At 41.9% G+C, this 14,719-nt stretch overlaps 1 protein-coding gene across 1 annotated transcript in view; it reads left to right on the top strand.

Moving 5' to 3' along the window:
• SLCO5A1 (solute carrier organic anion transporter family member 5A1) overlaps positions 1–14,719 on the top strand; it is a gene marked incomplete at its 5' end in the record, with an annotated part of 116,869 nt that overhangs the window by 38,838 nt on the left and 63,312 nt on the right. The window contains one exon of the mRNA XM_019519110.1: positions 12,532–12,664. Coding sequence (XP_019374655.1) covers positions 12,532–12,664 — 133 coding nt within the window. The remainder of the gene's footprint in view (positions 1–12,531; positions 12,665–14,719) is intronic.

Genomic DNA, 14,719 nt, shown 5'->3' with positions numbered 1-14,719 from the left:
CTGTTAATTTGATACCCAATGACTTAAACCATTCTTCTTTTAATAAGCTTGCTCTTTGGCAGTTATTAGGCAGAGGACCCCTTCAGTCCTGCCCATGGTGGACATTGCCATAACACGCACCCTTTAAGTTTATTGTTTGTTTGTTTGTTATAATCTTTACTGTCCGAGCCCCTGAGGTCTGGAATAACTTGCCGTCGGAGGTGGTTAAAGCACCTACTTTGAACGCCGTCAAGAGAAATTTAGGTGTTTATCTTGCTGGGATCCTATGACCCCAGCTGACTTCCTGCCCCTGGGGCAGGGGGCTGGACTCTGATCTTCCGAGGACCCTTCCAGCCCTAATGTCTATGAAATCTACAAGCTTGGCTTTGCATAGCCTAGTTGGTGGACAATATGTAGGCTACAGTGAATTGTATGTCTCTTCTGAGTTTAAGGTACAGGTAAATCCTGAGTCTACATTCATATGATAAGGAGCACCTTGGAGAATTGCTGTGTAGATCTTCTGTGGGGTTTGTGTTTTCACATTACTAATAAATGCTGTAGTGTAGGCATTTCATTTGAATGAGTAATGGTATTAGTAGTAACTGGTGGTGCACTCTTTTGAGTTTATTTCTTGGATGTCTTGGGATTCTGATGACACATGCATTCAGTGTGACCCTTGCACTGACAACGGTGATAGCCAGCATCGCTGAAATGACATGAATTGTGTCTGTTTCTTTCTCTCACAGCTATCACAGTTTATTTGGGAAGGAGAAATTCCATTCTTGTGCATGGGTGGTGGCTTCCTTGGAGATGTCTTCCTTGAATGCACTTGGTATGTCTTGGCTGATGTCAGTTTTGCTGATGATGCTTGTATTTCCCTTGGATAGGGTAAGGCAGCTTCATATGCAAGGCTGCTTCTTAAGCCATGACAAATGTCAAGTTATTCCTTGCAAGAAGTTTGTATTGCCTTGCATGTGCTGGATTGGGCCTCTGTTATGGCCCTGCACATGCCAGCTGGATCCAGTGCATAAGGAAAAATTGGCAGATGGGGACTGGTTAATTGCTATTGCGCTCTCACTGCCAAATTTATGTACCCTTGGGGAGTCCTTTGGGCTGGGGGTTGAGCATCCCTGTTATAGACGAACTCAGAGCAGCATAGCTCTTTTATGAACATCATGGTTGTTTGGTCCCCTTGTATTGTTTCTTTCTGCCAGCCTGAAGACACAATTAAGTCAAACTGCTATCATTCCTTCATCTCCTTTTCTACAAACTAAACATACCTAGTACTTTCTGCCTTGGCTCACATGGCTTCCTTTTTGGCCCCTTTAACATTGGTGTCATTGACCTTCTCCAAATTGTTACCTGAACTCCACCCTTCCCCCACCCTCAAAACCCTTCACTATAAGAGTCAGGCTCAAAAGTCCTAGAAATATGACTGGTTCCCAGCACTTGAAACAGTGCTCCAGCTGAGACCTCCAGTACTGAGTAAGCTTGTACTGTCACCTTCTGTGCCCTCCATATCATGTTTCTTTACTGAACATTTGCTCTTTTTCAACAGCATTATGTTGCTGGCACATGATGATTTTCTCATCCATCACAGCTCCCAGATACTTCTTGGAAGTGCTTCCACCTAGCTCAGTAGTTTTCAACCTTTTTAGACTCGAGGCACCCCTCAGAAAATCTTCATTTTCACTCATTTTTTTCTTTACAGAAAAAAGAGCACTCATCCGTTACAGAGAGCTCAAAAGGACCATACCAGATCAGAATGTTCTTAATATTAGGAGTTCCTATTTGACATCTCTGGGTATATGTTGTGAAACATGTTTGCATGCCTAGCATTGTGTGGCACCTTGTGGCACGCTTGAAAAGATCTCAAGGTACTTGTACCATGCTTTGTTTTGAAAAAAAGTTGTTTCTGTATCACTGAACTTGTACACTTGCACAGTGGAGAAAAATCTTGTTTGAAACAAGTCTTGGGTGGTTCTTATGGGTTTACAGTCCAGGATCTAGAATAAAAAAGAGCAAATTGGAGAACTGCACTGCAAAAATAGTAAAGACTGGAAACCTGACACTTTTGAGAGTGCATTTGATTAGAGCCTGAAAAGAGCCAGCCCAGTGACTGACAGATGTAGCTTTTGATTTCAGTGAGAAGATAGTATGAGGGCTAGATTAATTTTGTGGTTGGTCAACACAATGGAGAACATCTCCAAGAATGGCTTCCTTATTCTGCCTTTTAATGGTAATCTATTCTCTGGAAAAGAGCCTTAATCTATTTGTATAACGTGAAGATTTAAAAATAGCTCTTCTGTCACAAGAAAGGAGATATTAGTTTGTAGCATAGATATTTTGTTTGTAACTTGAGAAGTTCAAATGTAGATGTTCATGTTTACAGGCCATGATGATAAAAGTTATGAACCTAGAATATATATTCAGCCCATACTTAATTTAAATAAAAAATGATGTCGATTCTCTGATGTCCTTGTCTGGAATGCTGACTGTTCCCTTTCCAGGCAACAATCCAGCATGTGTCATGCTGTAATATTATCTCTAGTACACAACACTTGGGGACCAAAAAGGTGGCTTCAAGGGCTAATTAAATCCAAATAGTCTGCAAAGTCAGACAATGAAACCATTACCTAATTGCCCATTTTTGCAGAAAATGTGGATTTAATTGACTGTTGCCCCGGCTGATTGACAAGTCAGGTGGCTCTCAGTGAGCAGATACCTCTGCTTCATTGTTCTAGAGAGGTAGTTCCAGCGTTGTTATGTTTTTAGGACTTTTGAGCCTGTCTCTTACAGCAAAGGGTTTTGAGGGTGGGTAGAGGTTAGGTTACAATTTGGATTTTTATGTATTGGGTTATGGTTCAATAAGGTTATATTTTAAATGTCACACATTGTAAAATATATTCTTATGCTATAAAATATTATTACTTATGTATATGTTCTTATACTGTGACATACATTGAGCTAATTTTGGGACAATCTCATATGTGATTTGTGGTTGGCTGTTTCAGCCTCATCAAAACTGAATCTGAAAAGCTGTCGTCTTTCCTATGTTTTGTGTGTTTTGATTCTAAGTCTGGAGATTCACTGCTCTTGGGCAGCCTTTGAGGCAGACTGCAGCAGGGCTAAGACCTCGGGTCTTCAGGGAAGCCTGCCAGGCAGGCAGTGGTAGGGGTCAGGGCTCTATTCGTTTCCCACAGACGTCTTCAAAAGTTTTATGGTCTTGTGCTAAACTAATGTTTCAAAATTAGGTTTTATTAGAAAATCCTTTGCTTTCCTCTGCCCAGCTCTTATCTGTTGGTGACTCAGATCATATTGCCTAATTCAATTCAGTATTCTGTCCCTGATTGGCCTCTGAGATGTTTCAGATGAAGATGCAAGTGCCCTATAGTGGACCATTATGGAATAACCTGCCACCATCAGTTGGTGGTTGCATTATACCCTGAAGTACAAGGTGGGTCACTTGTTTCTAAAAGATCCAGACTGTTTGATGCATATTGCCAGGAAGTTATATTTTGAGAAGCTTGGAACCTGGATAGCCTACAGTAATTTTAAAATACTTCTGAAAATTTAGGCAGCATTCCCATCTCTAATGGAACACAGTGTACATTTGTTATTTTTATCTGTACTGTACAATATTTCTGCGTATGGTGAAACCTGTCTTCAGAGTTACTAAATACAACTGCTGAGTAACAGTTCAGTGTGCTAAACAGTTGCTGTGTTTCACTCTGCGCTGCTCTGTGTTGTTGTTCTTTAAGGATAGAACTGATGCTGAACAAAATGCTGTAAAAAATCCCGAAAAGAATTGCTAAAGTATTTACTTTCACTATTCCTTTTGTTTCCTTTCTGTAAACTTTTGACGCATCCAAGTTTACTAGTGTAAAAGGTTGCCTAATTTGACTGTCAAAACCAATAATCATGGTAAGGTAACTTTAAAATGATGTACTGTTCTTGCAGTCAGGCAACAGAAATTTATCTAATCTAATTCATGAGGTTATTGTCTTATCATGACATTAAGTACCTTCATAAGCAATAATACCATGTGACACATCTAGCCATTCACAGCCAAGCAGCCAGCTCCTAATTCTAATGGGTACTCCTATACTTGTTGAGAATTATTTGAAATAAATTCAAATAGGGAAAGAGGCAAAATATATTTAAACAGTGAATATACTTGAATAAACTGTTTTAGACTCTTAGAGCCTGATACAAAAAAACATGAGAAGGAAAGTGGCTGGTAGGCTTGTTGTACATGAGGTGTGAGGAGTGCTGTTAATCTCATGTAATGAGGACTGCATTCATTAACTAAAAAGTTTTAAAGGAAAAATTGTGTATGAAGTCTCAAAAGCTGTTTATGTTTAACACTGTACGTGAGTTAACGTGATTGACCAAGGAGATCATATAGCCTTCGTGGCAATAAATCTGATGTAAAAGTACATATTTATTTATTCAAAGATCAATAAATGAGCAGTGTGTGAACAAGAAATTGCTCAATATTTAGAACAATATCTGTTAATTAGTTGCTTCAAGAAGATCACGTTACTAAAATGCTAAATCAGTTTAGAAAAGCAAAATCCTTGCTAGGCATGTTGACATTTCTTTGTGAGATTCAACACATTTCTATAGTCAAAATCTTATTCAAAAAGAAATTTGGCAGTCTAATTATTTTTAATCAAGACTCCATGAATAATAAAAACATTCTATTTAAAGAAAAGAACTAAAAGCTCTAATAAAGCTACAGGTTTCCCTCACTTTATGCAGGCTATATATGTGCAAATTCCCTCTTATGCAATGACCCTTTCTATACCAAAATTCGTTTATATGCAAGGGAAATTCACTCTTATGTGACTGGTGTGGTGGAAGCCCTCAGCCAGCTTATTTGTGCGGCACATTGTGGGAATGATGTGCACCAAAATATAGTCTCCTGTGCAGATGTTCCAGTTCTTGAAGCCTCGCTCAGCTATCCCTAGCCCCACCCCACTGGTTTTGGAACATGATGAGAGCCCCATGCCTGTTGATTCTCCTATGGATGTTACCCTGCCTGTACCTTTTTCTTTTCCTATTGATTTGGCCTGTAAGAGAGAAATTATATTCTGTTCAAAAACAAGCCTGAGGACTGAAAGAGGAGTAGGGGTTTGAGGCCCCTGGCAGATGTTACGTTTTGGTAAATTCAATTTGTGTGTTAGTGGAGCAATAAACTGTAACATGCCACACATTCAAGCAATTTATTATCTGATTATGAGCCCCAAAGATGGTCATCGAGACACACTAGTGAAATGTAGAATAACTTTGCAGTTTGTTTGTGTTTCTCACTTTAATTTGAACATATGACACATTGGGTGCGTTTATACATGTCCCTATGGCACCTTTGTTACTCTGCTGTCATTGAGTATTTCCTTTAGGAAGTCCTAACTGATGGCACAGTAACAGCCTGTACTGCACTGTGCGCACAGTGTACATTTATTTTTAGTTGTTATATCGCTGTAGCAATGTGCTATAACAAGGGAGCGTGTTGCGCTGGTGCCTTAGCTGTGGCATCACAGCTTGTGACTGCCGGCACTCTATGTTGCCTTAGCGTCATGTATAGATGTGTCCACAGGTGACAGCATTTGGCCAAGTCCTCCAGCAGCCCAGGAAGGACGGCTCTCTTACCCCCTTCACCTTCCTCTGTGACTCATGCTGAACTCTGGTGCTCCAGGGTGCTTCATAGTTTCATAGTTGGTAGGGTCGGAAGGGACCTGAGCAGATCATCAAGTCTGACCCCCTGCCTTGGCAGGGAAGAGTACTGGGGTCAAATGACCCCAGCAAGGTGTTCAGCTAGCCTTGTCTTAAAGGCCCCCAGGGTAGGAGCCAGCACCACTTCTCTTGGAAGTTGGTTCCAAATCCTAGCCACCCTGACAGTGAAGTAGCGCCTCCTGATGTCTAGTCTGAATCTACCCTCTGCCAGCTTGTGACCGTTATTTCTAGTCACTCCTGGTAGTGCTCGGGGGAACAGGGACTCCCCCAGTGCCTGCTGGTCCCCTCTGACTAGTTTGTAACAGGCCACTAGATCCCCCCTCAGCCTTCTCTTGTGGAGGCTGAACAGGTTCAGGTCCCGTAGCCTCTGCTCGTAGGGCCTGCCCTGCTGTCCCCTGATCGTGCAAGTGGCCCTCCTCTGGATCCTCTTGAAGTGCAGCGCACAGAACTGGACGCAGTACTCCAGCTGCGGCCTGACCAGTGCCGCATAGAGAGGGAGGATCACCTCCTTGGACCTGCTTGAGATGCATCTGTGGATGCATGGCAAGGTGTGGTTGGCCTACCTGACTGCACCCCCACACTGCTGACCCGTGTTCATCTTGGCATCAGTGATGACTCCAAGATTCTTTCCTGCCTCACTGACGAGAAGGGAGTTCCCCAGCCTGTAGGTATGGTGCTGGTTCTTCCTCCCCAGGTGCATCACCTTGCACTTGTCAGTGCTGAAACCCATCCTGTTCTCATCCACCCACCCCTGTAATTTGTCTAGGTCCAATTGCAGCCTGTTCCTCCCGTCTAGTGTGCTCACTTCCCCCTACATCTTAGTGTTGTCAGCAAATTTGAACAGGGTGCTTTTTACCCCCTCGTCCAAGTCACTGATGAAGGTGTTGAACAGTGCAGGCCTGAGGACTGAGCCCTGCGGAACCCCTCTGCCCACATCCCTCCAGGTCGAAAATGACCCATCCACTACCACTCTCTCAGCAAGAGATGTCATGACTTACCCCTTCCTTTCTTTACTCAACCCGCTTTCAAGGCGGTTTCTTTAAAGAGCCATTTAGCACCTCCTCCCTGTAAGAAGCAAAGAGAAAACAAGACAGTACTCATGACATACTATACTTACACCCAAATAATCTGAGAGATGGTGAGGGAATTTATTTGGAGAGCTGCTGGTGGGAACAAAATGGGGAGAGAGGAAAAGCACATATGCAAAAAATAACATGTTCCAATCCTACTGCCCCCACCCCCTTCATACAGGTCTCCCATCTCTCCTCTGGGCAAGGGTCAGGGAAACAGCTCATTTGCCAAGGGGAAATGCAAGGTTCACTTGTCATAAGCAGCACAGCTGAAGGTGTGGAAGGAGGACTGACAGCCCCTCCAACAGCCATCCAGCCCCCCTTGCTTTAAGTTGCAGCTCCTATATTGAAGCCTTATAGATTCTCCCATCTCAAGGGATATGTTCTATTCCAGGCCCAATCCAGTGTCTAGACTTGGCCTTCGTGGCAGTAACAGAATGGAAACTGAACATTTTAACATGCTCCATTTCAAAATTGTATTTGGCAATTTCCCTGACCAAAACCCAGAATGAACTTAGGGTAAAGAAACCCCCTTTCCCCCACAACAGTTACAGTGACTTTAAAGGGTGTTTTGTTTTACCAGTTACTCTATAGCATCCATGGGAACAGTTACTGTAATCTGGTAAGTGAAGGCAAGATCTTAATAGCTCACTCCTCTTTTATTGAATGCTAAGCTTCCATAAGTTAGGTTATATTTTATTGCAGGGTAAGAACAGGCCCATGGAAAGCTACTTTGTAGCAGCAGATGAGTGGTAAATCTCTGCCTTTTTAAATTTGCTGTAATTTGTTTGGAGCAAATTACTGTGCCTAGACATGCCTCTAGTATTCATAGAATGATAGAAAATTAGGGTTGGAAGGGACCTCAGGATGTCTTCCAGTCCAACCCCCTGTTCAAAGCAGAACCATCCCCAAGGTTTTGGCCAGCTGGGTCTTCAAAACCTCCAAAAATGGAGATTCCACAACCACTCTGCGTAACCTGTTCTAGTACTTTACTGCTGTCTTAATGAGAGAGGGTTTATTTCCTAATATCGAACATTAAACTTTCCTTGCTGCAATTTGAGACCATTGCTGCTTTTGTCACCTGTCACCACTGAAAACAGTTTAGCTCACGGGCTGGATATGGCCTACCGATTGATTGTATCCAGCCTGCAGCTGCCTCTATGGTGCTCTGAGGGCTGAGTCTTGCCTGCTTCCACCTGGGGCAGCCCAGCCTTTCCCAGCAAGACTGCTGGTGTGTCAGCTTCCTAGGTACCGCTTGGCTTCCCTCACCTCCAGTGGCTGCTTCTCCTCCTCCTCCTCCTCCTCCTCCTTCTGCCCCTGACATGTGGCTCCAGGCAGTAAATGGCATGGGGACATGGGCTGGGCAGGTGGGGAGGAAGCTACAGTCGGACGGTTCCACCCGCAGTGCACAGGGCTGGAGCTCTAGTTCCTGGCTGCCTTCTACCCACTCAGCTGCCTGGCGGGGCTGGATGGGTGCGGGTAGGAGTGTGGCATGGGCTGCCCCAGGTGTAAATGGGTAGGGTTCAGTCCCATGTGGAGTGCTGCAGGGGGAGCTGTGGGCAAGATGGGGTGGAGCCACATGTCAGGCAGGAGGAGGAGGAGAAGAAGCCACTGGAGATGGGGGAAGCCGAGCAGTACCCCACACCCACTGCTTACCCCCCCCTCCCCCCAGTATATGAGAGTAAGACTTCCTTTTGAGCTGTATGGCTATATGTGCTACTCGAAAAAGTGTAAAACAAGACAAATTATTTTTTGAAATAAAATTAAACTGTTATTGTAGGTGTTTGATTTTTAGTATATGACTTGTTTTTTATCTATAATTTGTTAAAACAATATCTTTGAAAGATTTTGTGTGGCTCACCCACACTCATTAAGTGCTGGATGCAGCACTCCAGATGTGGCCTCACCAGTGGTGAATAAAGGGGATAATCACTTCTCTCAGTCTGGTGGTAACATTTCTATTAATGCAACCCAGCATGCTGTTATCCTTCTTTGCAACAAGGGTACACTGTTGGCTTATATTCAGCTTCCTTTTTTCAGCTTATTTACTTTTGATCCTCAGGTCCTTTTCTGCAGAGCTGTTGTTTACCCAGTCGGTCCCCAGCCCGTACTGGTATATGGGATTTTTCCATCCTAAGTGAAGAACTTTGCCCTTGTCCTCATTGATCTTCATGAGATTTCTTTTTGGTCCAGTCCTCCAATTTGTCTAGGTCTCTCTGAATCCTAGCCCTACTCCCCAGTGTATCTCCTACTTTCCCCAGCTTGGTGTTATCTGCAGACTTGTTGAGGGTACATGCCATCCCTCTTGTTATTGAAGTAGATGCCTTGTTATTGGTGAAGATACTGAACAAAAACAGTCGACACTTTGGACACTCCACTTTATACTAGCTCTACTAGATGCTGAGTCGTTGACTACTACCCTTTGAAACTGATGATGACCCAGCCAGTTTTCTATCCATCTTACAGTCCATTCATTCAACCCAGCGTTCCTTAGCTTGCTTGCAAGAATGTTGTTAGAGACTGTATCAAAAGTCTTGCTAAAGTCGAGGTATATCATGTCCATTACACTCTCTGCATCCACAGAGCCAGTCATCTCATCACAGGAGATAATCATGTTGAGTGTGGATATAGTACAGAACCTTCAACAACAAAAGCATACTTGAACTAAAGTGATAAGATGGATCAGAAGTTCATATCGTTTGAGCTGAATTGATGAACTTAAAGCAAGAGACTAATATCTTTGCTGTTGGCCAGCTGTTAGAGGAGCATATCTTGCATATTCTTATTGCATATACTGTTGAATATATTCTGCCTTTATGTGCCACTGAAAGAGATATGAACTAATTAAGATCTCTTAAGATTTGCCTTGACTTTCTCACCATCTTTGCAAGGACCTGAATTTCAGCTGCTTATGGATCTGAATAGCAATATTGTGGGGTGTTAGGATCCCAGGGGGAAAGAAGAAGATCATTCATTTCAGTAATGCATTTCTAGGTTTCTAGGAATATGTAAGTGAATGAGGCTTGCCATAACAATTTGGAATCAGTAATATAAGTGAGGGGAGGAGAGAGAACAACCACAGCAGGAGTTAGGCATCTGGATGCCATTTTAGCTCTTGAGCCTGGTGCTTTATCCAGAATTATTTTGCACATATTTTTCCTTGAATAAAGTTGTATAGAAAACATAATTTGATTTTTTTTCGACATTCCACCAGGAAGAAACCCTTTCGCTGTCTCATATATCTAAGATCATGAAGTCCTTAAAGAGGAGTTAGATAACTTTCTGTAGAGGAATAAGAAAAATGCTAAGCAAATTAATAGTAGAAAGTATAAAGTCATGTTCCTAGGAGCTAATGCTGATCTGGGTGTCACAGATTGAAGGTGACAGAAGAAGAGATGCTTCCAGGTATTTTGATCAACCACAAAATTGCCATGACCTATTAGTATGGCTATGAAAAAAAGGCTAATACAATTCAAGGATGGGCTAAGTTAGGCATTTTTAGTAGAGACAGGGAAGTATTAGTCTGGCCGTTCAAGGAATTGGTAAACACCATTTAGAATATTGTGTATAATTCTGGTCACTTAAGTTCAAAAGATATGAATTTTAGAATGGATCAGGTGCAGTAAAGGGCTATTAGGATGAGACTCCATTAGGAGAATAGAGAACCTATTTTGTGAGTGGAGATTTGGCTTATTTATCCTGACAGTAGAAGTGTAGGGAGAGATTATGATTACTCTTTATAAATATATTCATATGCCTGAGAAGGAGATGAGCTATCTAAGTTATAGGACCAGATCAAGTGGGTACAAAGCAGTTGTGAACAAATTTAAACTGGAAACTAGAAGGATGAGCTAAGTTTTGAGGAACTCAGAGGAGGAACATTATGGAATGGACTTTAAAATAAAGTATTAGGTCGAGGAAACCTGAATGGCTTCAAGAAAGAGCTTGATAAATTTATAGAAGAGGTAGTATGATAGGATACGTTTGTTGTTGGAATAGTTAGCAGAATATGTAATATGTGGTTTCAGATGTTTGGTATTTCCGTGAGGGAGGCTGAAAAGGAACTTGATCTTGCTGTGGGTTGCTTGTATGCATGTAAGATATTTAGTAATCCCATGCTTCAAAGCTTCTGCTTGCTGGCCTATTACAGCCAGGAAGAATTCCTTTTTTCTCCCTGACAGAATGCCTTATTTAACTTTTAATAATTCTTCAAGGCTTTATACCTCTCAGTATATCTTTCACTGGTGTTTCTTGCTCATGTGATGATCAGGATAAAACCAGTTACCATATTTGGAGTCAGGAAGGAGTGCTTCTCCAGGTCATAATCCAGCCTGATTTTATTTTTTGCCATTTTCTCTATCAGGGGTGCTCAATCCTTGGCTTGTGGGCCAACTGAGCAGTGGCAGCCAGTTCAGGGCAGACCATAAAGCAGTGGCAGCCAGTTCAGGGCCAGGCCATGCTCCACCCCTGGCTGGATCAGGGCTGGGGTGCCCTGCAGTCCCTCAGTATGCCAGATTGTGCCCATCGGCCAGATATGGCTCATGGACAAACCAGGCAGTGCCCGTCAGACCTGTGGGACAAAAAAGGTTGAGCACCACTTTTCTACAGTATGGATTGTGATCCACTTCCTAGGGTCATATGAATGTCTTTTCTTTACCGTTGCAGTGCCCAAGGTAAAAGTGATGCCCTTGTCTATGAGTGTTTTGTGGTTGTGGTATACAGTGGACAGAGGTTTGGGGCATATGACAGCAGGGAAATGAGAGAACTCATTTTGATTGCTCAAGAGATCTCTTCAAGTCTACTCTTCGTAAGTGAAGTTTCAATCAGAGAATCTTATTCCAGCCTATTCAAGTCCCTGAAAAACCATTAATGCAATGGGTACATCTTTCTCTTCTTGTTTCTAGTGGCATGTTCTAAAGACTAAGATAAAGTTATGTTACAAAAGTAATGCTTCTTTGGGGACTTGACTGGGAGAAAATACTATGGTACATGGCCCCTTAGATACATAGTTGCAATTTACACACCCAGTAGTCAGGCAAAGAGCTGTTCCCTTGCATATTTGTGTTTCTTTGTTTTGGAAATGGGAATAATCTGACTGACCTTTGAAATACAACTTTGAGATTTATTGATGAAAATCAGAAACAGTAGAAAATAGAGCTGCTGGTGATATGTATGTATTCTCAGTTGCCAGTTTTCTAGTTTCAAGGTATTAGAATATCCTTCAGTGGAGTTGCCTCCATCTTTTCCATCCAAAAATTATCTCAATTTGAAAGACAAGATATTACAAGGAACAAAATACTATATTAGGAACAAAAGTTGTCTTAACCAAAAAAGTATTTTAAAATACATAATAATATGTATAGAGATAAATCATTTACATATGAGGTATAACAGAATTTGCACAATATTATTCTAAAGAACTGTATTTTGAAAGTGTTAAATTTCAAATATTCATTCCCTAGTGATAGATGTTTAACATGGTTCAGTTTCCATGGGAGATTTCACTCATCTGAATCCAATGGAATCAGCATTGTTCATTTGTAATGTGACCAAGGACTGCACCAAAAAATGTCAAGTGCCACCAACTAGCACTCTGTTCCTGTTGTTAATATTTAATGATTTTTTTTTTTTACATTCCTCTGCAGAATATTTTATTAATCAAGGGGAACTAATGCAAAGGAATTGAATTCCTTTTATGGATTTATGACTTTTGGGTTGCTTTTTTCCACTTGTGTTTTCTCAGCCATCATGTATGTAATGGGAGCACTTGGTCCTGCAGCAGGATATTTATTAGGAGGAGTCCTTATCGGTTTTTATGTTGATCCTAGAACGACTGTTTATATTGACCAGAGCGACCCTCGATTCATTGGAAACTGGTAAGAATCAGTCATTTTTTCAAAACTGCATGGGGTATCTTAGGTAATACAAGGTACTTGTTAGATTTCTTTAAAAATGAGGTCAGAGAAAAAAGAGAGTATCCAAGTGAGATTTTTATCCCCAGCAGTAATTTAGCAGGCAGTGTATGCTTGCTGTACAATTGCTATACCCAAACTCATATCATTAATTGGATGCAGTGGCACTAGCACTCTACTGCTACAGGACTCCCTCTGATTGGTACTGTTTTCTTCCCTATGTAAAGTACAGGAATGATGGGATGAAATACCATCATTCAATAATGCGGATCATGGTGGTAGCAGTGGTATGGGGGCCCTGCTGTCACATCAGGCAGGGTTGCATGGGAATCCAGAGCAGCACTCTGCTCAGGGACCACTTGGGAACATAGAAACCCCATTCTGCTCTTGTAAACTATGCAGACCTGAATAAACTAGCTATTTTTGTAATAGAAGATTACACTGATCTTCCTAGTTGATTATACTTCTTGACCCATTAGTTGATTATTTGTATACTCAAAGTTATTATATAGTCAGCATAGAAATTTAATATATTCTTCAAGTACAAATTCAGTACCAGAATGGATCTCCATTCTTGTATCCTTGTATCTTGTGTAATTAAGAATTATAGTTAAGAATTTGGATAGCTAACGATACAGATCATTAAGTTACTTGACCAAAAAGTGATGGGCATGTTGCAGTGCAACAGTCACCACTCTTTTAGCATTCATTAAATGGCATTTCTGAGCAAATTATAACTGGAAGAATTGTAATCTTGAAAACACTCCCTTCATTCGAAAAGTCTAGGACTGCGTATATATCAGGCTCTGAGAATCTGACTTTCCCAAAGTAGCTCATAAGTCTGACTTCAAATATCCATGGAAAGCCTCAAAGACAAGGACCTCTAAGGATTCAAAATCCATAGGGCTGGCTTGGTGCCTACAATTTGCTTCTGAGCTCCTGGTTGCCTTGGAGGTTCAAGTCAATAGGTGCTTCGATACCCTTGAAATTATGGAGTGTGTTTTAGTGCTGCTGGATCTTTGATGCATTTGATTTGTGATGCTCCACTCCAACTTGGAGATAAGGTGGAGTCTCCGTTTAAGCCCAAGAGAAAGCTTCAGTCAGTGGTTGAACACCACTACCACCACCACCTCTACCACCACTATGCCCATGGGAAGGTCATCTTGAACTTACCGCTGTCTACCATTCCTATAGTACCTTTTTGACTAGGCAAAGTCAAAGGGTTTTGGGCACAGCTTGAGATATTGTACAAATTGGTTAATCCTGTTGACTGTAGGATTGCAGTATATGCCAATCCCTGTGACCCCTGTCTCAGCAAATTATTCTTGGAAATTTCTTTTTCCACAGTGAATTAAAACCCTTAGGACAGGGTTGTTTAACTTATTGGACCCATTGGGCCAGATCCTAACTGCAGGCCAGAAAATCTACCCTCAGCAATGGGGCAGAAGCTTGTCAGCATAGCTGCTGGAACTGCTGCTTTGGCACAGCTCCATAACCCAGGGTGTTGTTGCTGCTTGACCCTCTTTTCTCCTGCCCCTGATTTAAGTTACAAATGTTGACTGAAGACTCTGAATTCAGCAGCAGGGACGGGGATGGAGGGGCAAGTGGCAGGGGCATTCACCCGAGTTCCAGAGCTGCACCTGTGCAACAGCTCAAGCACCTGTGCCACAGGCTGCAGTTTAGCCCCTCATGGGCCTCATACCACTCCCAGGCCACTAACTGGACAGTCCTTCCTTAAGAGTATTCACTCAGATTTATGTTTGTTAACCTATTCTGTGGAAGAGTTCTGTAAGGTTATGTGTTGCCAGAAGAGTCTTTTGATTTATGTTTGATTAAGTCCAAAATCTTCACAGTATTTTTAAGCATATTTGACCAGGACATATCAGAAATGGCAGCCAACCTCAAATCAGAAATTAACTTTTTTTTATTTATTTTTTTTGAAAGTTTTGTGCTTTATAGATTTCCGGATTTCTGTAACTGGAATAATTTCGAGACATGAATTCAGATTAAGCTTCGCAT

The sequence above is a fragment of the Gavialis gangeticus genome, unplaced genomic scaffold, assembly GCF_001723915.1.
Source record: "Gavialis gangeticus isolate Ggan-Ray unplaced genomic scaffold, GavGan_comp1, whole genome shotgun sequence".
Classification (NCBI taxonomy): Eukaryota; Metazoa; Chordata; order Crocodylia; family Gavialidae; genus Gavialis; species Gavialis gangeticus.
This window is presented reverse-complemented; position numbering and strand designations above follow the sequence as displayed.